At 42.6% G+C, this 27500-nt stretch overlaps 1 protein-coding gene across 1 annotated transcript in view; it reads left to right on the top strand.

Annotated features, from left to right (window-relative positions):
- Positions 1 to 27500, top strand: part of vopp1b (VOPP1 WW domain binding protein b) — a 49943-nt gene that overhangs the window by 2743 nt on the left and 19700 nt on the right. Inside the window, exon 2 of the mRNA XM_079805962.1 lies at positions 22100 to 22158. Within this exon, the coding sequence (XP_079662088.1) occupies positions 22100 to 22158 (59 nt within the window). The remainder of the gene's footprint in view (positions 1 to 22099; positions 22159 to 27500) is intronic.

Here is a 27500-nt window from a genome sequence, read left to right as displayed (position 1 = left end):
AATACAGTGTGTGTGCAGTTACAGTAATGACACTCAGAGCGTCCGACTGTACAGGAATACAGTGTGTGTGCAGTTACAGTAATGACACTCAGAGCGTCTGACTGTACAGGCATACAGTGTGTGTGCAGTTACAGTAATGACACACAGAGCGTCTGACTGTACAGGAATACAGTGTGTGTGCAGTTACAGTAATGACACTCAGAGCGTCTGACTGTACAGGAATACAGTGTGTGTGCAGTTACAGTAATGACACTCAGAGCGTCTGACTGTACAGGCATACAGTGTGTGTGCAGTTACAGTAATGACACACAGAGCGTCTGACTGTACAGGAATACAGTGTGTGTAGTTACAGTAATGACACTCAGAGCGTCTGACTGTACAGGAATACAGTGTGTGTGCAGTTACAGTAATGACACTCAGAGCGTCTGACTGTACAGGAATACAGTGTGTGTGCAGTTACAGTAATGACACTCAGAGCGTCTGACTGTACAGGAATACAGTGTGTGTGCAGTTACAGTAATGACACTCAGAGCGTCTGACTGTACAGGAATACAGTGTGTGTGCAGTTACAGTAATGACACTCAGAGCGTCTGACTGTACAGGAATACAGTGTGTGTGCAGTTACAGTAATGACACTCAGAGCGTCTGACTGTACAGGAATACAGTGTGTGTAGTTACAGTAATGACACTCAGAGCGTCTGACTGTACAGGAATACAGTGTGTGTGCAGTTACAGTAATGACACTCAGAGCGCCTGACTGTACAGGAATACAGTGTGTGTGTAGTTACAGTAATGACACTCAGAGCGTCTGACTGTACAGGAATACAGTGTGTGTGCAGTTACAGTAATGACACTCAGAGCGTCTGACTGTACAGGAATACAGTGTGTGTGTAGTTACAGTAATGACACTCAGAGCGTCTGACTGTACAGGAATACAGTGTGTGTGCAGTTACAGTAATGACACTCAGAGCGTCTGACTGTACAGGAATACAGTGTGTGTGCAGTTACAGTAATGACACTCAGAGCGTCTGACTGTACAGGAAAACAGTGTGTGTGTAGTTACAGTAATGACACTCAGAGCGTCTGACTGTACAGGAATACAGTGTGTGTGCAGTTACAGTAATGACACTCAGAGCGTCTGACTGTACAGGAATACAGTGTGTGTGTAGTTACAGTAATGACACTCAGAGCGTCTGACTGTACAGGAATACAGTGTGTGTGCAGTTACAGTAATGACACTCAGAGCGTCTGACTGTACAGGAATACAGTGTGTGTGCAGTTACAGTAATGATACTCAGAGCGTCTGACTGTACAGGAATACAGTGTGTGTGCAGTTACAGTAATGACACTCAGAGCGTCTGACTGTACAGGAATACAGTGTGTGCAGTTACAGTAATGACACTCAGAGCGTCTGACTGTACAGGAATACAGTGTGTGCAGTTACAGTAATGACACTCAGAGCGTCTGACTGTACAGGAATACAGTGTGTGTAGTTACAGTAATGACACTCAGAGCGTCCGACTGTACAGTAATACAGTGTGTGTAGTTACAGTAATGACACTCAGAGCGTCTGACTGTACAGGAATACAGTGTGTGTGCAGTTACAGTAATGACACTCAGAGCGTCTGACTGTACAGGAATACAGTGTGTGCAGTTACAGTAATGACACTCAGAGCGTCTGACTGTACAGGAATACAGTGTGTGTGCAGTTACAGTAATGACACTCAGAGCGTCTGACTGTACAGGAATACAGTGTGTGTGCAGTTACAGTAATGACACTCAGAGCGTCTGACTGTACAGGAATACAGTGTGTGTAGTTACAGTAATGACACTCAGAGTGTCCGACTGTACAGGAATACAGTGTATGTGCAGTTACAGTAATGACACTCAGAGCGTCTGACTGTACAGGAATACAGTGTGTGCAGTTACAGTAATGACACTCAGAGCGTCTGACTGTACAGGAATACAGTGTGTGTGCAGTTACAGTAATGACACTCAGAGCGTCTGACTGTACAGGAATACAGTGTGTGTAGTTACAGTAATGACACTCAGAGCGTCCGACTGTACAGGAATACAGTGTGTGTAGTTACAGTAATGACACTCAGAGCGTCTGACTGTACAGGAATACAGTGTGTGTAGTTACAGTAATGACACTCAGAGCGTCCGACTGTACAGGAATACAGTGTGTGTGCAGTTACAGTAATGACACTCAGAGCGTCTGACTGTACAGGAATACAGTGTGTGTGCAGTTACAGTAATGACACTCAGAGCGTCCGACTGTACAGGAATACAGTGTGTGTGCAGTTACAGTAATGACACTCAGAGCGTCTGACTGTACAGGAATACAGTGTGTGCGCAGTTACAGTAATGACACTCAGAGCGTCTGACTGTACAGGAATACAGTGTGTGTAGTTACAGTAATGACACTCAGAGCGTCCGACTGTACAGGAATACAGTGTGTGCAGTTACAGTAATGACACTCAGAGTGTCCGACTGTACAGGAATACAGTGTGTGTGCAGTTACAGTAATGACACTCAGAGCGTCTGACTGTACAGGAATACAGTGTGTGTGCAGTTACAGTAATGACACTCAGAGCGTCTGACTGTACAGGAATACAGTGTGTGTGCAGTTACAGTAATGACACTCAGAGCGTCCGACTGTACAGGAATACAGTGTGTGTGCAGTTACAGTAATGACACTCAGAGTGTCCGACTGTACAGGAATACAGTATGTGCAGTTACAGTAATGACACTCAGAGTGTCTGACTGTACAGGAATACAGTGTGTGCAGTTACAGTAATGACACTCAGAGCGTCTGACTGTACAGGAATACAGTGTGTGCAGTTACAGTAATGACACTCAGAGCGTCTGACTGTACAGGAATACAGTGTGTGCAGTTACAGTAATGACACTTAGAGTGTCTGACTGTACAGGAATACAGTGTGTGCAGTTACAGTAATGACACTCAGAGTGTCTGACTGTACAGGAATACAGTGTGTGCAGTTACAGTAATGACACTCAGAGCGTCCGACTGTACAGGAATACAGTGTGTGCAGTTACAGTAATGACACTCAGAGTGTCTGACTGTACAGTAATACAGTGTGTGTGCAGTTACAGTAATGACACTCAGAGCGTCTGACTGTACAGGAATACAGTGTGTGCAGTTACAGTAATGACACTCAGAGTGTCCGACTGTACAGGAATACAGTGTGTGTGCAGTTACAGTAATGACACTCAGAGCGTCTGACTGTACAGGAATACAGTGTGTGCAGTTACAGTAATGACACTCAGAGCGTCCGACTGTACAGGAATACAGTGTGTGTGCAGTTACAGTAATGACACTCAGAGCGTCTGACTGTACAGGAATACAGTGTGTGTGCAGTTACAGTAATGACACTCAGAGCGTCTGACTGTACAGGAATACAGTGTGTGCGCAGTTACAGTAATGACACTCAGAGTGTCTGACTGTACAGGAATACAGTGTGTGCGCAGTTACAGTAATGACACTCAGAGCGTCTGACTGTACAGGAATACAGTGTGTGCAGTTACAGTAATGACACTCAGAGCGTCTGACTGTACAGGAATACAGTGTGTGTAGTTACAGTAATGACACTCAGAGCGTCCGACTGTACAGTAATACAGTGTGTGTAGTTACAGTAATGACACTCAGAGCGTCTGACTGTACAGGAATACAGTGTGTGTGCAGTTACAGTAATGACACTCAGAGCGTCTGACTGTACAGGAATACAGTGTGTGCAGTTACAGTAATGACACTCAGAGCGTCTGACTGTACAGGAATACAGTGTGTGTGCAGTTACAGTAATGACACTCAGAGCGTCTGACTGTACAGGAATACAGTGTGTGTGCAGTTACAGTAATGACACTCAGAGCGTCTGACTGTACAGGAATACAGTGTGTGTAGTTACAGTAATGACACTCAGAGTGTCCGACTGTACAGGAATACAGTGTATGTGCAGTTACAGTAATGACACTCAGAGCGTCTGACTGTACAGGAATACAGTGTGTGCAGTTACAGTAATGACACTCAGAGCGTCTGACTGTACAGGAATACAGTGTGTGTGCAGTTACAGTAATGACACTCAGAGCGTCTGACTGTACAGGAATACAGTGTGTGTAGTTACAGTAATGACACTCAGAGCGTCCGACTGTACAGGAATACAGTGTGTGTAGTTACAGTAATGACACTCAGAGCGTCCGACTGTACAGGAATACAGTGTGTGTGCAGTTACAGTAATGACACTCAGAGCGTCCGACTGTACAGGAATACAGTGTGTGTGCAGTTACAGTAATGACACTCAGAGCGTCCGACTGTACAGGAATACAGTGTGTGTGCAGTTACAGTAATGACACTCAGAGCGTCTGACTGTACAGGAATACAGTGTGTGCGCAGTTACAGTAATGACACTCAGAGCGTCTGACTGTACAGGAATACAGTGTGTGTAGTTACAGTAATGACACTCAGAGCGTCCGACTGTACAGGAATACAGTGTGTGCAGTTACAGTAATGACACTCAGAGTGTCCGACTGTACAGGAATACAGTGTGTGTGCAGTTACAGTAATGACACTCAGAGCGTCTGACTGTACAGGAATACAGTGTGTGTGCAGTTACAGTAATGACACTCAGAGCGTCTGACTGTACAGGAATACAGTGTGTGTGCAGTTACAGTAATGACACTCAGAGTGTCCGACTGTACAGGAATACAGTATGTGCAGTTACAGTAATGACACTCAGAGTGTCTGACTGTACAGGAATACAGTGTGTGCAGTTACAGTAATGACACTCAGAGCGTCTGACTGTACAGGAATACAGTGTGTGCAGTTACAGTAATGACACTTAGAGTGTCTGACTGTACAGGAATACAGTGTGTGCAGTTACAGTAATGACACTCAGAGTGTCTGACTGTACAGGAATACAGTGTGTGCAGTTACAGTAATGACACTCAGAGCGTCCGACTGTACAGGAATACAGTGTGTGCAGTTACAGTAATGACACTCAGAGTGTCTGACTGTACAGGAATACAGTGTGTGCAGTTACAGTAATGACACTCAGAGCGTCTGACTGTACAGGAATACAGTGTGTGCAGTTACAGTAATGACACTCAGAGTGTCCGACTGTACAGGAATACAGTGTGTGTGCAGTTACAGTAATGACACTCAGAGCGTCTGACTGTACAGGAATACAGTGTGTGCAGTTACAGTAATGACACTCAGAGCGTCCGACTGTACAGGAATACAGTGTGTGTGCAGTTACAGTAATGACACTCAGAGCGTCTGACTGTACAGGAATACAGTGTGTGTGCAGTTACAGTAATGACACTCAGAGCGTCTGACTGTACAGGAATACAGTGTGTGCGCAGTTACAGTAATGACACTCAGAGTGTCTGACTGTACAGGAATACAGTGTGTGCGCAGTTACAGTAATGACACTCAGAGCGTCTGACTGTACAGGAATACAGTGTGTGCGCAGTTACAGTAATGACACTCAGAGCGTCTGACTGTACAGGAATACAGTGTGTGCAGTTACAGTAATGACACTCAGAGCGTCTGACTGTACAGGAATACAGTGTGTGTGCAGTTACAGTAATGACACTCAGAGCGTCTGACTGTACAGGAATACAGTGTGTGCAGTTACAGTAATGACACTCAGAGCGTCTGACTGTACAGGAATACAGTGTGTGCAGTTACAGTAATGACACTCAGAGCGTCTGACTGTACAGGAATACAGTGTGTGCAGTTACAGTAATGACACTCAGAGCGTCTGACTGTACAGGAATACAGTGTGTGTGCAGTTACAGTAATGACACTCAGAGTGTCCGACTGTACAGGAATACAGTGTGTGCAGTTACAGTAATGACACTCAGAGCGTCTGACTGTACAGGAATACAGTGTGTGCAGTTACAGTAATGACACTCAGAGCGTCTGACTGTACAGGAATACAGTGTGTGTGCAGTTACAGTAATGACACTCAGAGCGTCTGACTGTACAGGAATACAGTGTGTGCAGTTACAGTAATGACACTCAGAGCGTCTGACTGTACAGGAATACAGTGTGTGCGCAGTTACAGTAATGACACTCAGAGTGTCTGACTGTACAGGAATACAGTGTGTGCGCAGTTACAGTAATGACACTCAGAGTGTCCGACTGTACAGGAATACAGTGTGTGTGCAGTTACAGTAATGACACGCAGAGCGTCTGACTGTACAGGAATACAGTGTGTGCAGTTACAGTAATGACACTCAGAGCGTCTGACTGTACAGGAATACAGTGTGTGTGCAGTTACAGTAATGACACTCAGAGCGTCTGACTGTACAGGAATACAGTGTGTGCAGTTACAGTAATGACACTCAGAGCGTCTGACTGTACAGGAATACAGTGTGTGCGCAGTTACAGTAATGACACTCAGAGTGTCTGACTGTACAGGAATACAGTGTGTGTGCAGTTACAGTAATGACACTCAGAGCGTCTGACTGTACAGGAATACAGTGTGTGTGCAGTTACAGTAATGACACTCAGAGCGTCTGACTGTACAGGAATACAGTGTGTGCGCAGTTACAGTAATGACACTCAGAGCGTCTGACTGTACAGGAATACAGTGTGTGCGCAGTTACAGTAATGACACTCAGAGCGTCTGACTGTACAGGAATACAGTGTGTGCAGTTACAGTAATGACACTCAGAGCGTCTGACTGTACAGGAATACAGTGTGTGTGCAGTTACAGTAATGACACTCAGAGCGTCTGACTGTACAGGAATACAGTGTGTGCGCAGTTACAGTAATGACACTCAGAGTGTCTGACTGTACAGGAATACAGTGTGTGCGCAGTTACAGTAATGACACTCAGAGTGTCTGACTGTACAGGAATACAGTGTGTGTGCAGTTACAGTAATGACACTCAGAGCGTCTGACTGTACAGGAATACAGTGTGTGCGCAGTTACAGTAATGACACTCAGAGTGTCTGACTGTACAGGAATACAGTGTGTGCGCAGTTACAGTAATGACACTCAGAGCGTCTGACTGTACAGGCATACAGTGTGTGTGCAGTTACAGTAATGACACTCAGAGCGTCTGACTGTACAGGAATACAGTGTGTGCGCAGTTACAGTAATGACACTCAGAGCGTCTGACTGTACAGGAATACAGTGTGTGCGCAGTTACAGTAATGACACTCAGAGTGTCTGACTGTACAGGAATACAGTGTGTGCGCAGTTACAGTAATGACACTCAGAGCGTCTGACTGTACAGGCATACAGTGTGTGTGCAGTTACAGTAATGACACTCAGAGCGTCTGACTGTACAGGAATACAGTGTGTGTGCAGTTACAGTAATGACACTCAGAGCGTCTGACTGTACAGGAATACAGTGTGTGTGCAGTTACAGTAATGACACTCAGAGCGTCCGACTGTACAGGAATACAGTGTGTGTGTAGTTACAGTAATGACACTCAGAGTGTCTGACTGTACAGGAATACAGTGTGTGTGCAGTTACAGTAATGACACTCAGAGCGTCTGACTGTACAGGAATACAGTGTGTGTGCAGTTACAGTAATGACACTCAGAGCGTCTGACTGTACAGGAATACAGTGTGTGCAGTTACAGTAATGACACTCAGAGCGTCTGACTGTACAGGAATACAGTGTGTGTGCAGTTACAGTAATGACACTCAGAGCGTCTGACTGTACAGGAATACAGTGTGTGCGCAGTTACAGTAATGACACTCAGAGTGTCTGACTGTACAGGAATACAGTGTGTGCGCAGTTACAGTAATGACACTCAGAGTGTCTGACTGTACAGGAATACAGTGTGTGTGCAGTTACAGTAATGACACTCAGAGCGTCTGACTGTACAGGAATACAGTGTGTGCGCAGTTACAGTAATGACACTCAGAGCGTCTGACTGTACAGGAATACAGTGTGTGCGCAGTTACAGTAATGACACTCAGAGTGTCTGACTGTACAGGAATACAGTGTGTGCGCAGTTACAGTAATGACACTCAGAGCGTCTGACTGTACAGGCATACAGTGTGTGTGCAGTTACAGTAATGACACTCAGAGCGTCTGACTGTACAGGAATACAGTGTGTGCGCAGTTACAGTAATGACACTCAGAGCGTCTGACTGTACAGGAATACAGTGTGTGCGCAGTTACAGTAATGACACTCAGAGTGTCTGACTGTACAGGAATACAGTGTGTGCGCAGTTACAGTAATGACACTCAGAGCGTCTGACTGTACAGGAATACAGTGTGTGTGCAGTTACAGTAATGACACTCAGAGCGTCTGACTGTACAGGAATACAGTGTGTGTGCAGTTACAGTAATGACACTCAGAGTGTCTGACTGTACAGGAATACAGTGTGTGCGCAGTTACAGTAATGACACTCAGAGTGTCTGACTGTACAGGAATACAGTGTGTGCGCAGTTACAGTAATGACACTCAGAGCGTCTGACTGTACAGGCATACAGTGTGTGTGCAGTTACAGTAATGACACTCAGAGCGTCTGACTGTACAGGAATACAGTGTGTGCGCAGTTACAGTAATGACACTCAGAGCGTCTGACTGTACAGGAATACAGTGTGTGCGCAGTTACAGTAATGACACTCAGAGTGTCTGACTGTACAGGAATACAGTGTGTGCGCAGTTACAGTAATGACACTCAGAGCGTCTGACTGTACAGGAATACAGTGTGTGTGCAGTTACAGTAATGACACTCAGAGCGTCTGACTGTACAGGAATACAGTGTGTGTGCAGTTACAGTAATGACACTCAGAGTGTCTGACTGTACAGGAATACAGTGTGTGCGCAGTTACAGTAATGACACTCAGAGTGTCTGACTGTACAGGAATACAGTGTGTGCGCAGTTACAGTAATGACACTCAGAGCGTCTGACTGTACAGGAATACAGTGTGTGTGCAGTTACAGTAATGACACTCAGAGCGTCTGACTGTACAGGCATACAGTGTGTGTGCAGTTACAGTAATGACACTCAGAGCGTCTGACTGTACAGGAATACAGTGTGTGTGCAGTTACAGTAATGACACTCAGAGCGTCTGACTGTACAGGAATACAGTGTGTGTGCAGTTACAGTAATGACACACAGAGCAGATCTGTGGTCATTAGCTCTTATACGGGGATAGATCGAAGTGTGTGTAGCACAGCTTGTGTGGTTTCTCAGTGAGTGTTTGAGTGAAGGACACGTTCAGAGCTCAACATGACTTCTGTAGGGATTATGAATCATCTGCACCTGCTTCTGTCATGACTCATATACACTTGTGCCACAGATGTATAATCTGTAGAAGGCATTATGGGTAGTGCTATAGAAAACAAAAGTTAAAAAACATTTTGTTAAAGGATTAGTTCACTTTTAAATAAACTAGGGCTGTCAAAAGATTAATCGCATCCAAAATAAACGTTTGTGTTTACATAATATATGTGTGTGAACTTTGTTAATTATTATTATTTATAAATAAATACACACACAAGCATGTATATATTTCAGAAAAAATATTATTTTATATATTAAATATTTATATTTATATATATTATAGATTATATAAATGTATATACAGTATATACATGCAAATATTTCTTAAATATATACATGAATGTGTGTGTATTTATATATAAATAATAATTAACAGAGTACACACAAACTTTTATTTTGTATGCGATTAATAGCGATTAATCTTTTGACAGCCCTAAAATAAACTTTTGCTGATCATTTACTCACCCCCATGTCATCCAAGATGTCCATGTCTTTCTTTCTGCAGTCGAAAAGAAATTAAGGTTTTGGATGAAAACATTCCAGGGTTTTTCTCCATATAATGGACTTCAATGGGCCCCAAACGGGTCAAGGTCCAAATGACAGTTTCAGTGCAGCTTCAAACGACACCAGATGATGAATAAGGGTCTGATCTAGACAAACCATCAGTTTCTGAGAGAAACCCAGCAGTATTTATGCTATTATTTTACCTCTTATCAGACGAACGTGATCATCTCTGAGCTCCGCCATAACTTCCGCTTAGTGAGGTCAAATTAGATCGTGGTCATAGATGTATACGTAGATGCCTCATTAGCGACTGCACGGATCAGTAGAATGAGGCATCGATATATCTATAACCACGATCGAATTTGACCTCACTCCCCGGATGTATATTATAACCCTAACCTACATTAAATCAGAATATATCACATCTGGGGCCGATACCATGAAGCCGGTTTAGCTGGTTAGCCAGATGTGTTTAAGCTCAGTTTTTGCTAATCCTGGGTTTTAGGGACCATTAAAGGTTTGGCTTTTAGCTGTTCATCTCCACAGCTGACCGGCTCCAGGGCAGGTCATGTTCTGGATAAAAGATCTCAAACTGAAATTGGACCAATCAGCTGTGAGTAAAGAGACACACCTCTGATGCAATAAAGCCACTCCCCCTTTTCTGCTCCGCATTAAAGGTCATGACAGAGCAAATGGCCATTAAAGACTAAAGCATCTGGCTTTTAACAATGCTTATTTATGAGTGTGTGTGTGTGTGTGTGTGTGTGTGAGAGAGAGCTTGATCAGCCTGAACATTTTGTGAAAGAAATGCAACTTTTAATGCCCATAAATTTCGGATATACATCAGGATTTCGGATATTGCCATCTTTGTGGGGACATTTTGTCCCCATAACGTAGGGATTACCACACACACACTCACCCTCTTATCGTTGATACAGGGATTTCTCTCTCTCTCACACACACACACACACACACACACACACACACACACACACACACACACACACACACACACACACACACACACACACACACACACACACACTCGTAGCGTTGATACAGGGATTTCTCTCACTCACACACACACACACACACACACACACACACACACACACACACACACACACACACACTCGTAGCGTTGATACAGGGATTTCTCTCACACACTCTCTCTCTCTCTCACACACACACACACACACACACACACACACACTCGTAGCGTTGATACAGGGATTTCTCTCTCACACACACACACTCACCCTCGTATCATTGATACAGGGATTTCTCAGAGTGTGTGTGTGTGTGTGTGTGTGTGGAGCCGATGAGCTTCTGCTCCGTAAACGACCATTACCCTTCCTCCCGGAAGCTCTGGAATCACTTGCTTACGTCTGTTCCCTTGGCGATATCGTTACTGAAGTTACAAACATAAACAGCTTTTTAAAGAGGAGTGCAATTTACACTATAGTTTATTTGATATGACAATGATGGAGAGACTCCAGAAGAAGAGACGACATGTAGAACGAGACAGGACACACACACACACACACACACATGTAGAACGAGACAGGACACACACACACACACACACACACACACATGTAGAACGAGACAGGACACACACACACACACACACACACATGTAGAACGAGACAGGACACACTCACACACACACACATGTAGAACGAGACAGGACACACACACACACACACACATGTAGAACGAGACAGGACACACACACACACACACACACACACACACACACACACACACACACACACACACACACACACACACACACACACACACACACACACACACACACACACACACACACACATGTAGAACGAGACAGGACACACACACACACACACACATGTAGAACGAGACAGGACACACACACACACACACACACACATACATGTAGAACGAGACAGGACACACTCACACACACACACACACATGTAGAACGAGACAGGACACACACACACACACACACACACACACACACACACACACACACACACACATGTTTGTTTTTGTGAAATGTGAGGACATTCCATAGGCGTAATGGTTTTTATACCGTACAAACCGTATTTTCTATCCCCTTACACTGCCCCTAAACCTACCCATCACACACACACACACACACACACACACACACACACACACACACACACACACACACACACACACACTGTCCCTAAACCTAGCCCTCACAGGAGACTGTGCAGTTCACTTTCTGTGAAAAAAAACTTGTTCTGTATGATTTATAAGCATTTTGAAAAGTGAGGACATGGGGAACGTCCTCATAATTTACCCTCTTTTTGTAATACCCATGACATTATACACATTTGTGTCCTGATATTTCACAAAAACATGCCCACATGTAGAACAAGACAGGACACACACACACACACACACACACACACACGTAGAACGTGATAGGACACACACACACACACGTAGAACGAGACTGGACACACACACACGTAGAATGAGACAGGACACACACACACGTAGAACGAGACAGGACACACACACACGTAGAACGAGACAGGACACACACGTAGAACGAGACAGGACACACACACACATGTAGAACGAGACAGGACACACACACACACACACATGTAGAACGAGACAGGACACACACACACACACACACACACACGTAGAATGAGACAGGACACACACACACACGTAGAACGAGACAGGACACACACACACACACACACATAGAACGAGACAGGACACACACACACACACATGTAGAACGAGACAGTACACACACACACACACACGTAGAACGAGACAGGACACACACACACACACATGTAGAACGAGACAGTACAAGTCAAGTCAAGTCAAGTCAACTTTATTTATATAGCGCTTTTAACAATGTAGATTGTTTCAAAGCAGCTTTACAGTGTTAAACAGGAAAATAATGCAGCATAATTTTATTCAGCTGTATAGCCATTCTGGAAAAATTTCAAGTATCATACAGTGACAGTGTGGGCTTTAGATCAATAATTTGATCAGTAATTTAGTTTAAATGGTTAATTTAGTTTATTATTTAGATGTATTTCGATGTTTAGTTGAAAAATTTAGTGTCCCCAACTGAGCACGCCAAGCCAGAGGCAACAGTGGCAAGGAAACCAAAACCCCATTAGGTGACCTAATGGAGAAAAATAAACCTTGGAGAAACCAGGCTCAGTCGGGGTGCCAGTTCTCCTCTGGCCAATTAACAACAGTACACACACACACACACACACACACGTAGAACGAGACAGGACACACACACACACACACACACATGTAGAACGAGACAGGACACACACACACACACACACACACATGTAGAACGCGACAGGACACACACACACACACACACACACACATGTAGAACGAGACAGGACACACACACACACACACACATGTAGAACGAGACAGGACACACACACACACACATGTAGAACGAGACAGGACACACACACACACACATGTAGAACGAGACAGGACACACAGACACACTCACACATGTAGAACGAGACAGGACACACACACACACACACACACACACACACACACACGTAGAACGAGACAGGACACACACACACATGTAGAACGAGACAGGACACACACACACACACACATGTAGAACGAGACAGGACACACACACACACACACACGTAGAATGAGACAGGACACACACACACACACACACACACACGTAGAACGAGACAGGACACACACACACACACACACACGTAGAACGAGACAGGACACACACACACATGTAGAACGAGACAGTACACACACACACACACACACACACACACACACACACACGTAGAACGAGACAGGACACACACACACACACACACACACGTAGAACGAGACAGGACACACACACACACACACACACACACGTAGAACGAGACAGGACACACACACACACACACACACATGTAGAACGAGACGACACACACACACACACACACACACACACACACACACACACGTAGAACGAGACAGGACACACACACACACACACACACACACACACACACGTAGAACGAGACAGTACACACACACACACACACACACACACGTAGAACGAGACAGGACACACACACACACATGTAGAACGAGACAGGACACACACACACACACACACATGTAGAACGAGACAGGACACACACACACACACACACACACACACATGTAGAACGAGACAGGACACACACACACACACACACATGTAGAACGAGACAGGACACACACACACACACACACACACACACATGTAGAACGAGACAGGACACACACACACACACACATGTAGAACGAGACAGGACACACACACACACACACACACACACACATGTAGAACGAGACAGGACACACACACACACACACATGTAGAACGAGACAGGACACACACACACACACACACACACACATGTAGAACGAGACAGGGCGCTTCTGAAGGGATAGAGGATGAAGTTAACCATCTTCAGTCGTTGATTAGCATATCCTGTCATGATAATCGGTAAAGCGCTGGTGTGGGGTAAGATGAGCCAGAGAATATCTGCTGCTGTAGAGAGAACAGGGATAGTTTAGTGTAATTATGGTTATAACTGATGATGTCATCTCGCTTTATGACATGCGTTTGTGTTCGTACTGTATCAAGAAATGAGAGAGACGGACGACTACAGCAACTCAACATGTTCCCGGGGGGCGGGGTTATGCTAATGATAGGGGTAGTGATGTCACTGACTCGCTGTAGTCCCTCCCAGTCCCAGTGTGTGCTTTAATGGGAGCCGGGCATTACTGGAGGTGGAATGGGACTGGGACAGTAAACCAGCCGCTCCTGGGGATCCAGCTGATGAATGCGTGTTTCCCTTGCCAAGAACAATTTGAGCATTTGCAATTCCTCGCATGTGTTCTGCCTTTATTGCGCAGCTCAGTGAATGAGAACAGAACACACACTCGCTCCACAAACAACACACACACACAATTATTCCCACTAGATTTCCCTGGAGAGAAGGACTTGAGGCTTGATTGGGTTTAGCCTTAAAGCTAGTCTCATTATGCGGCCATGCAAAGGGGCTTATGGGAACATCATCGCTTGTTGACGCCCTAAATACTGACCTTTCGGATCTTAAACAGATATTTCTGCTAATTATGGACTGTTGAGATCAGCCTTTCTCATACACAGTGGAATAATGTGTAGAGTTTAACAGCAGGACCGGGGTTTAGGATCTTATGATGCACACGCGAGTCTGTTTTAATGATGTGTGTGTTCCCTCTCAACGCTCTGATCCCTCTTTGTATTTATGCACGTAAAAATAAAAACGCTACATAGACTTCTCTATAAAATATACATTGATTCTTATTAAAGCTACTGTATTAGTTCTTCAGTCAAGAGCAGTGAGTGATTTTCTCTTTGTCTTTTGTTGTTGTATTAACATTAAAGGGATAGTTCACTCAAAAATGAAAATTCTGTCATCGAGAAATGAAAACAGGTTTGGAACAATATTAGAGTGAGTAAATAATGACATCATTTTAGAGGTGAACTGTCCCTTTAAGGATCACGTGTTCACTATAGGCTGCGCCGCTGTCAATTAAAGACCTGCACGCATCTAATATACACACACACACAACGATTTTACTTTCACTTTAGACATAATCGACTGTGTTTATGTTAACCTTGTGTGTATTTGACCGTATTAGCGCAGTAAGACGACTTAGTCCAGTGATCACGTGTTTGACAGGCGTTTAGTGCGCGCTCTCGGAAAAGCGCATGTTAAAAGCGTGCATAAGCACGTGATTTAAATGTTTAACCGGCAAGGCTGTAAAACGCATGCAAATAATGAACTTTGGTGATTGTGAATAACTCTAGTGTTCCGTGAGTATAACTCCACCACAAACCTGTGATGTGAATGTATGTCACGTTGTTCAGTATTGGGATGGAGGCACATTATAGAATTTGTAGAAAAATAATTAATTAAATGCAAAAACCGAACGCGATTGAACCGTGAATGCCGTACCGAACAGTTCAATTTTATATTGAGAATTGTGGCATCCAGAGGCGTAGCAAGCTTTTCAAAAGTGTGGGGGATGGATGTGGTTTGTTTGTTAACAATAAAAACAATTAATACAATGACAGAAGGGTACAAAAGGTATAACATACGAGATATATAATATATATATATATAATTATACATACCTCTGTTTTTTTTAACCACGGTGTTCGGTTGGGTTCTGATGGCTAGTCACAGCCGTTTTTTGTTATTCTATTCTTAGGTGATGGGGACAGAAAAAAATGCACATTTTTTATTTTACTTAAAAGACTTGAATAACCTTACTTAAACTTAAAACTTTACTTAAAAAAACCTTGTACACACAGTGTATAGTATAATATAAAATAAATATATATATAGATTTACACTGGCAGCTCAGAGCTGTACAGCAGCATTTAAGTATGCAATTTAATGAATAAATGTAAAAATAAAACACTACATATACTTCACTATAAAACATACACTGATTCTTATTAAAGCTACTTTATTAATGTTTTTCAGTCAAGAACAGAGAGTGCTTTTCTATGTCTTTTGTAGTTTTATTAACATTAAAGTTCCCATAGTAGGAAATAATATGGAAGTCAATGGCTACCATCAGCTGTCCGTGTTCACCAGAAGAAATGAAAACAGGTTTGGAACAATATTAGAGTGAGTAAATAATGACATCATTTTAGAGGTGAACTGTCCCTTTAAGGATCACGTGTTCACTACAGGCTGCGCCGCTGTCAATTAAAGACCTGCGTGCATCTAATAGACACGCCGATTTTACTTTCACTTTAGACACAACCGACTGTGTTTATGTTAACCTTGTGTGTATTTGACCGTATTAGCGCAGTAAGACGACTACTGAGTCCAGTAATCACGTGTTTGACAGGCGTTTAGTGCGCGCGCTCGGAAATGCGCATGTTAAAAGCGTGCATAAGCACGTGAATTAAATGTTTAACCGGCAAGGCTGTAAAACGCATGCATATAATGAACTTTGGTGATTGTGATTCCGTGAGTATAACTCTACCACAAACCTGTGATGTGAATGTATGTCACGTTGTTCAGTAGGCCTAATTATGGAGGCAAATTATAGAATTTGTAGAAAAATAATTAGTTAAATGCAGAAACCGAACGCAATTCACAAGCGTGTATTGAACCATGAATGCCGTACCGAACGGCTCATTGTTATATTGAGAATTGTGGCATCCCTAGTGTGTGTATGGACTTCTCTAACTCTGGGGGATACGGTGAATAAGATAAAGGCACAAAAAGTCGGCGTGTTCCTTTAAGTAAAGCTCCTAATCAGTTCCTAAGGTGATCATTGTCATAGTTTGTGTGTTGTTGTTCCGGCCGCGACGTCAGAAATAGAAACGCTTCTATAGCAGAATCTCCTGTCGCATTAGGACACAAACTCAAACATGGAGAAGCCGGGTGGAGTAAATCTGTCCTATCAGCGTCCCGGTGAAGAGTCATGAGCTCTGCACTTTATGCAGACTTCTCAAAATGTATTTTTAAGATGTCCATTATTCAGCGTTACGCGAGTTCCCAGTGAAGCGCTGTTGTTTTCGTTGGCTACACCTGCAGCACAAATTACCCGGCACACAGAAAGGTCTCATCTGACACCAGGGTTAATTGCCCGTCTGTGACCTTTCAGATCTGGCTCGTTTCACCCCGGGGCAAACGGGAGATGTTTGCTTTCTGGATGTTTCCACCCACACGCATTGATCCCTCGGGCAAATGAAGCCGTTCCTCGGACTGGTAAATCTTTTGTCTGCCCTGAAACCGAGTTTGCCTTGATTCACCCACAGTCTCACGGTTGTAGAAAACATCATCAGCACTTTGCAGTTGTTTTCTGGCCAGGATCTGCGCACTTAGATTGATCAGGACAGGTCTTTTGTGCTCATTCTGCTGCAGATAACCAGTTCTCATAAGTGCATGAATATTGATTCTATAGGAGAGCAGAAGCCGTCATTAGTCTTGTTCTGAAGAGCGGAGGGTAAACTGTAAGATCTCGAGGCGTGTAAGCTGCACAGTTTGCTTGTCTAATACATATTCATGCTTGGCAAAGGCTCAGATCCGCTCTGTGAACAGTCTGTAAACTTTGACTCCGCTGCCGTTCTCAGTGTTAGTCTCCACATGACTAACGCCACAGTCTTCACGCCTGCCACGGAAAATTGCCCGTTTACTCTTCCTGATGTTTGTTTCCAGGCACTTTCCACAAATAGGCCTGAAACTTTTTTTTTGTGGCATTTTGTAACACACAACCGCTAGAGCAGGGGTTTGAGCTTTGAAAGACGTCCATCAGCTGGTGTATTTGCCATTTTTGGGGATATTATTTTATAGAGTTTAAAGGGATAGTTCAACCAAAAATGAAAATTAGCCCATGATTTACTCACCCTCAAGTCATCCGAGGTGTGTATGACATTCTTCTTTCAGACGAATAAATCAATTTGTGGAGAAAGTGTGTAAAGTTCTCCTGCGGATGGAAAGACTAACGCTCAGCTCCGCTCGTCATGACGCCACACACACATCTGGAGTTTCACTTTCAACATCCAACACTTTTACACAGAAGGCGGAGGCCGAAAGTTTACTTGATAAAGTTTTAAATATGGATATTTTTCTTACACAAACGCATCGATTCGCTTCAGAAGGCCTTTATTAACACCCCAGAGCCGTGTGGAGCAGTTATATGACACACAGATGCACTTCAAAAACAGAGCAACTATGAATCAAATTCTAATGTTTGGATTAGCCTGGACTTTTGTAATATAACTCAGATTTTATTCGTCTGAAAGAAGAATGTCACACACACCTCAGATGACTTGAGGGAGAGGAAATCATGGGCTAATTTTCATTTTTAGGTGAACTATCCCTTTAACTTGAACTTGTGTGATTGCACAACAAACATTAAAATGAAGTATGTTATTATTAGCTATATATACAATTATATAATTCTATTAGGGATGCCACAATTCTCAATATAATATTGAATATTAAATTATATATAAAATAAATGTTATAATCATAGTATATTTTGTAAATATTCAAAACAAATATTCAAAAATGTAAATTGGGTAACAGGCTGCAAGTAACACGTTTAGCCTAGTTACTGATAGCTAATGACTATAACTTTATACAACTGGATCTGGAATCTGATTGGCTGAGAGGCGTGTGATATCCCCCAATATGCTGTAATCAATAAAGTAAATATAAAGTAAACTCAGAGATTAAACTCTAAATCAAAGTCAAAACAATCACACCGCCAACCCCTGATCACATTTTCTCTTGGCTCCTCAGGCTTTTATAACACACTGATCACCATAATGGCAACTTGAAACCGGTGACTCTATTTCCTTCAGTGGTCATGCTTGTTATCATCAGGTGTTCATCACGAATGGCAAATCACCACTCAATTAATCACTTAATTAACTTTAACTCTGCTTTAGAGTTCATTTAACACTCTTGAGTGTGGAGTCTGATGAGTTCAAATAACACTGGAGTTTTTGCTGTGTAGAGTTTTGAGTAAAGACATGACATGCTGTGAGGAAAAGAGCTCAATAATACGCTTCCATTCATAAAATGCCATTCAAATGATCCATATATTAAACAAGATCTGGAATCTGATTGGCTGAGAGGCGTGTGATATCCCCCAGTATCAGCTCTGGAACCGCTTCACTGCTTGAGACGACTGTCATGGCGGTTGAGAATATCCTCCACAAGTTTCCAAGAGTGTGTAGTTTGAAGTGTTTAGGAGAGACTGTAGTTGTCTAGACTCATATATAAAGCCAGCGGTTTGTTCAGACTCTCTGTCAGATGTGAGCTCCAGCATCAGCGGCCGTTCAGCGCTCATGTACCCGCAGAGAACAGCTTCATCTGGGACAGGCCTGAGGGATCTGAGCTGCTCTTACTGGAGGAACATCAGATATCATTCATCTGGGGAATATGAAACGTTCTTCATCTACAACTGATCTGGGTTCAGGGGAAATCAAGCTTCATATGTTGAGGCTGTGTTTAACTCAGTCCTGTACTAGAGCGCCGCTTCTGGACGTTTGACTGAATGCTTTGCTTGTGTTAATTTCCTGTTGGCTATTGTTGTTCAGTAAATATGATCTGATGTAAATATGCAGTGTTTGGTGTTTTCGGACAGGTTCATTATTACACATTAGATGCGGTAAAGACTGTCTTTATGAGGGACTGTTGGACACAGGGAAGCTGTTTTAGTGCCAAACACAAACACAAAGATATCTTTCCTCAGCGGACGCTCACACTGATTTTATGACAGATATAATATTCTGGGCATGGAGCTGAAGAATGAATAGCCGTGCTGAGATTGCTCATATAACGAATGATTAATAAACGTATTATCTGTCAATTAAACAAACTGTTTTTATAACATGATTGAATTAAACCAACACTAATGAGATAATTTACCTCTAGGCTCTGCTTCCTGAGTGTCACTATTTTAATTAACATTTATTAGGTCATAATTTAAATAATATGGTCGGTATTATGGCATTTTTGTATGATTTTACTTGTTGGATACAGTTGAGAATGAAGGCCAATCATCATTATAAGGTGAAACCATGGCATGTCATATACTGTGTATACACACACCATCTGTGTATCTGCCATGATTCTCCGAGTCCTTTCTGGTGCTGTCATCCTCTGACACACACACACACACACACACACACACACACACACACACACTGTTTTAATGGTGCGCTGGAGTCAGGAGGCATTCGTCAGTGTAATGAAGATCCGCCGTCTAATGGCAGGCGTTTGACAGCGGCTGAGGGATGTGGGCTGAGCTGTATTGATTATCCGTGCTCCAGTCCGTCATCGTGGATAAATGAGAGCCAGTAATACGGATTCTGGAGAAGTCCAGGCTGTGTATAACCCGGGGTTTCATCGGGAAAACTACATCTAAAGCCCTAAGCTTTGAGACTCAAGCTGCACGGAGAGAGATTGTTATCAGAACACACTATTACAATGTAGTTTACCACCTTCAGTGCATCTGTGTCTCTAATACTATCGGCTGGAAACGGAATGAAAACAAGTCAAACTTAACAATAAAAATTCATAATAATAAATAATTTGGGTAACACTTTATTTTACACTGCCCTTGTTACGTATGTCACATGCACTTACTATAGTAATAACAGTAAATTATGCATAACTACATGCAACTAACCCTAACCCCATTTACCATTTAATATTACTCCTTAAATATAAAATTACACTGCAATGACATCTTAAAATAAAGGCAAATAATGATACGTTTATTGTTTAGGGGTTATTTACGCACTAATGTTACCAGCATCTACACACATTTTGGGGAGTCAACGCACAACTAAAGATGAAACCAGTGCAATATTCTACATTAATACAAACAACATTTCACTTACACTGCAAAAAATGCTTTTCTTACTTAGTATTTTTGTCTTGTTTTCAGTCCAAATATCTAAAAAATCTTACATTAAGAAGCATTTACTAGACAAGCAAAAGTTTTTGCCTTGTTTTGGGGGAAAATAACTCAAAATTAAGGGAGTTTTTGCTTAAAATAAGCAAAATAATCTGCCAATGGGGTAAACATAATAATCTTGTTTTCTGTTTGAATTAAGATTATTTTGCTTACCCCATTGGCAGATTATTTTGCTAATTTTAAGCAAAAACTCACTTAATTTTGAGTTATTTCTCCCCAAAACAAGACAATAATTTTTATTTGGCTAGTAAATGCTTCTTGTTTTGAGAATTTTTAGATGTTTGGACCAGAAACAAGACACAATTAAAGTAAGAAAAACATTCTTTGCAGTGTGTAAACTCTTGCTGTTGTTTCTGGCTCTATTAGAGCATGTTTTCCTGCTGTAATGTTGATTATTTCCTCATATCCTCCATTGTTGCGGCTCCTCTCTTCCCAGTCTGTCAGTATCGCTCTGTTTACTTCCTGTCTCTATGAAGCCCCTCCTTCTGAAAAGCACACTGTGCTCTGATTGGTCAGCTGGAGCGGTGTGTTGTGATTGGTGTTTGGGAAATGTCCCGCCCCTCACCATAACCGGCAGTTTCAACACACGACTAACTAACTCAACCAGGCCCCGCCCCTTTATTCTGCGCATTAATTATTATAATGAGGAATATTGTGATGTGTTGGTTCCTGAAGAAAGCAGAACATCGCTCATATATAATTTATAATAGTCAATGATATGTATCTTAATTTTAATTGTGTTTTTGTGTTTTTTGCAGTGCATAGAAGCAAAGAAGTACTGCTGGTATTTTGAAGGAGGATACCCTATCTATTTCATGTAAGTACTCACTTTTATTCTTAAAAGGATCCCCTGGTGTTGAGACTTGTGTGGTTTAATTTAACATAAATTGCTGAAATATGTCATAGAAAACCCATGAAAGATCTGCATTATTTAAAAAATCCATTACATTTGGACAATGGGCGGCCATTTTGTTTGCGTTCCATGTCGACGACTTAGCACTCGCCAGCTGAATCCGAAATCGCCCCCTATACCCTATATAGGGCACTATTTGAGGGAGCAGTCATTTGTAGTGGTGTCCGAAACCATAGTGGACGTTATTGAGTGCACTCATTCAATCCCACAATGCACCACAATAACGAATTAACTCACTTGTTTTCATTCACTCATCAAGTGAACTGTGTTCGTGGACTAACGTAGGGAACAGTGATTGAGTTTTTAGGGGGAAATCTGGAAAGCAGAGACGACAGTTCCAGAATGTCGTCGCATTAACAGTGTGCATCACAATCCACGGAATTAGTCATTTGGTAGTTTTTGTATTTCTGGCGGTATTATTTTGCTCCTGATCTTCTAATAGTGCTAACAACTTGTACAAAATACACGTTCTTGGAAAAGAATTATAATCCTTGTCTAACCAAATTTTTGTACCTGATCTGATCTAATATAAATAACATCAACTTTGCTGTTGATGGCACACTTAGTAGAATATATATATATTAGGGCTGTCAAAAGATTAATTGCGATTAATCACATCCAAAATAAAAGTTTGTGTTTACATAATATATGTGTGTGTACTCTGTTAATTATTATTTATATATAAATACACACACAAGCATGTATATATTTAAGAAATATTTGCATGTATATACTGTATATACATTTATATAATCTATAATATATATAAATATATTTTTTTTATATATAAAAATAATATTTTTTTCTTTAATATATACATGCTTGTGTGTGTATTTATATATAAATAATAATTACATTATTATTGTACACACACATATATAATGTAAACACAAACTTTTATTTTGGATGCGATTAATCGCGATTAATCTTTTGACAGCCCTAATATATATATATATATATATATAGGCCTAATTTCATATAATAACACATAAACTGTTACAGAATGTATAAATTACTTTCGATATTATAATTCTTATTACTGTTTATATATCTAAGTGTCATTCATGTAAAATACTAAAAATATTCTACTTAAAATTTTATTTTGACAATTTAGTAGAATAATTGAATAATTGATAACAGAAAAATCTGAATCTGAATTACAAAGCAATTAAACATGTTTTGAGTTGTGTTGTGGTAAGAATAGCTGCGGGTAGTGCAACCATTCTACATCATCAACATGGAACGCAAACAAAATGGCCGCCCAATGTCCAAATATATAATGAATTTTTCAAATAACGCAGATCTTTCATGGGTTTTCTACCACATTATGTATGTTATATTAAGCCATACAAGTCTTAACACCAGGGGATCCCTTTAGTGCATCGCTCTGGCTTTATGAGCTCGTTATGCTGTGACTGGGAGATTCTGACATTACCTCCACTGAAGGCTTCCATCCATCAGGGGTTGTTCATTAACACCACAGTCGCTCTGAGACGCTTCAGTCCTGCAGGAACAGCATCAGAACACCTCAGAAAACTCACCACTCAATCTCATGTTTGAACATTGTTTCTAAACGCTCAAAACATGACAAAACGCTGCATTTTCCGGCTTGACAGTGATGCGAAGACTTTAGCAGTCCGCGATTGGCTCTTTCCTTTAGAAGGCGGGACTTATTCCGCCATTTTGCATGAGTGACTGTCTTAGTGTAGTGTCCATACCTAAAGATACTCTATACTAGTGTTAGACCGATATATCGGCCGATATTTGTGATTTTTACATGTATCGGCCGATATAAGGCTGCTGCGTTCGCCGATATTTTCCCCTGCATTATTTCCAGACAGGCGTCCACAGGGTAGCTCTCGCCGTCTTCAAACTCTCTCGCTCTCCCTCGCGCATATTAATCAAAATCAGCTGAGAATTGACACGATGGTAAAAGGTGGAAAGACTGAAGTTTCACGTGGAGCATTGGGAGATTTTCTCCTGAATTACCGCTGGTGTTGCTCTACAAGAGATTCAGTGAAGTGCACATACACTCTAAACAATGCAATCATCATCATCATCATCATCATCATCCTCATCATCATCATCATCATCATCATCATCCTCATCCTCATCATCATCATCATCATCATCATCCTCATCATAATCATCATCATCATCATCATCATCATCATCATCATCATCCTCATCATCATCATCATCCTCATCATCATAACCCCCACAGGAGGTCGTAGGGGCACTTACCATACCGTGATTTTAGTATTTAAACGTAAACTTAGTTCCAAAATAACATTTCAAATTTTATTAACAGAAATGATCTTGAACAGTTTTACACCGATCAGGCATAATATTATGACCAATAACACTGATGATCTCTGTTAGTGGGTGGGATATATTAGGCAGCAAGTGAACATGTTGTCCTCAGAGTTGATGTGTTAGAAGCAGGAGAAATGGGCAAGCGTAAGGATTTGAGCGAGTTTGGGCCAAATTGACGACTGGGTCAGAGCATCTCCAAAACTGCAGCTCTTGTGGGCTGTCCCGGTCTGCAGTGGCCAGTCTCTATCAGAAGTGCTCAGAGGAAGGAACTGCTCGGTTTATTGTAATTGCAAGTAAAAGAGCGACCAGCACGTTTTCCTTTTGTTTTCGGCAGAAGAAAGAGAGTCACACCGGAGCAATGACAGAATGATGAATGCTTCGTTTGTGTGCGCTCTGTCCCTTTAAGAGCTCAGGGCCGGGATGAAGCATCCGCTGGGATCTGGAGGAGTCCATCGGCAGGCCTACACTTATAGTGCTGCGTGTTTCCTCCTGCTCGAACAAGGCGAAGGATTGACGCTGAACGTCCTGTCGGCCATCTTTTATCTCCGAGTGTTTGCTGGTGTAACACCTGCAGGAGTGTTCAGAGTTTGCATGGAGGTTGGGAGATAATGTGTACTGGGAAATACTGGATGGTAATGCGGCAAACCCATCCCAACACCCTGACAGAGACGAGCTGGACCTCTGTCTATGTCTTCAGTGAAGGAAGAGCTAGAAGTCGATGTTAACGAGGACTCTAATGAAGCTCTGACCTTCTGCTTCAGATTATCATGTTGTGTTTGAACTCAGACGAACTCCCTTTGGGACTGGCACATCTAAACACACGTCATGGGCTTAATACACTCTCCTAAAGGATTATTAGGAACACCTGTTCAATTTCTCATTAATGCAATTATCTAATCAACCAATCACATGGCAGTGTCTTCAATGCATTTAGGGGTGTGGTCCTGGCCAATCTCCTGAACTCCACACTGAATGTCGGAATGGGAAAGAAAGGAGATTTAAGACATTTTGAGCGTGGCATGGTTGTTGGTGCCAGACGGGCCGGTCTGAGTATTTCACAATCTGCTCAGTTACTGGGATTTTCACACACAACCATTTCTAGGGTTTACAAAGAATGGTGTGAAAAGGGAAAAGCATCCAGTATGCGGCAGTCCTGTGGGAGAAAATGCCTTGTTGATGCTAGAGGTCAGAGGTCATGGGCCGACTGATTCAAGCTGAAAGAAGAGCAACTTTGACTGAAATAACCACTCGTTACAACCGAGGTCTGCAGCAAAGCATTTGTGAAGCCACAACACACACAACCTTGAGGCGGATGGGCTACAACAGCAGAAGACCCCACCGGGTACCACTCATCTCCACTACAAAGAGGAAAAAGAGGCGACAATTTGCACCAGCTCACCAAAATTGGACAGTTGAAGACTGGAAAAATGTTGCCTGGTCTGATGAGTCTGGATTTCTGTTGAGACATTCAGATGGTAGAGTCAGAATTTGGCGTAAACAGAATGAGAACATGGATCCATCATGCCTTGTTCCCACTGTGCAGGCTGGTGGTGGTGGTGTAATGGTGTGGGGGATGTTTTCTTGGCACACTTTAGGCCCCTTAGTGCCAATTGGGCATGGTTTAAATGCCACGGCCTACCTGAGCATTGTTTCTGCCCATGTCCATCCCTTTATGAGCACCATGTCCCCATCCTCTGATGGCTACTTCCAGCAGGATAATGCACCGTCACAAAGCTCCAATCATTTCAAACTGCTTTCTTGAACATGACAATGAGTTCACTGGACTAAAATGGCCCCACAGTCACCAGATCTCAACCCAATAGAGCATCTTTGGGATGTGGTGGAACGGGAGCTTCGTGCCCTGGATGTGCATCCCACAAATCTCCATCAACTGCAAGATGCTCTCCAATCAATATGGCCAACATTTCTAAAGAATGCTTTCAGCAGCTTGTTGAGTCAATGCCACGTAGAATTAAGGCAGTTCTGAAGGCCAAAGGGGTCAAACACAGTATTAGTGTGTGTTCCTAATAATCCTTTAGGTGAGTGTATATCGAGAAAGTGAGCATATCCTTGTTTGTGTTATGAATGTAGTCCATCAGACGCCTGTGGTCTGGATTGAGTTTGAGCTGAGATCCGCAGAAGAACGGCTCTTGAGTCAAATATACCACCGTCTGAAAGAGAAGACACTTTAAACCAGTGGGAATCGATATAGACCAGCAGTTCTGACAGCTTTGACCTTTCATCAGCCCGTGATTTTACCTGCCGAGAAACACTCATCAGATCCATAAAACGACTTCAAAACGTCTCGATCGAAGCTGAGATCTGACCTCCGAGAGATGCAGTGAACTTGAAGCCTTAAAACAGCCTTAAAACATCCCAGAGTTTGCAGAATTTCTTCAAATCGATGTGCAAGTGGACACATTTTCTTCCTTGGACAACGTGTGGCTGAGTAATTCTGAAATATTTCTAACTACCAAATACTTTCAATCCCTTGATTAAGTCAACGTTCTGCACAATAACATTAACAGTTCGTCCAGTGACGCCAATGGAGCGTTTCTTTCAGAGTTAGCGGGTCTTTAAAGGGGCGGGTCTGAAGCTGTTCCTGCCTCAGTCACAGTTAGAGCTGATCCTCATGATGGACACGGACAACGTTTCAAAACACGAGTGTGACGGAGGATTTCTGTGCCACACACACTCCTTCAGGATTCACATGAGTTTATGGCCCTGTGTGACATCATAAAGGGCGGAACTCCTTATATGGGCTCTTCTCCTGGATGAGCACACACACATGCTCACACGCACGCGCACACACACACACGCACACGTACACACACGCGCACACACACGTACACACACGCGCACACACACATGCTCACACGCACGCGCACACACACACACGTACACACGCGCACACACACGCACATGCGCAC

The sequence above is a fragment of the Gobio gobio genome, assembly GCF_949357685.1.
Source record: "Gobio gobio genome assembly, chromosome: 23".
Lineage (NCBI taxonomy): Eukaryota > Metazoa > Chordata > Actinopteri > Cypriniformes > Gobionidae > Gobio > Gobio gobio.
The sequence above is the reverse complement of the archived record's forward strand: the minus strand, read 5'-3'. Positions and strand labels throughout refer to the sequence as shown.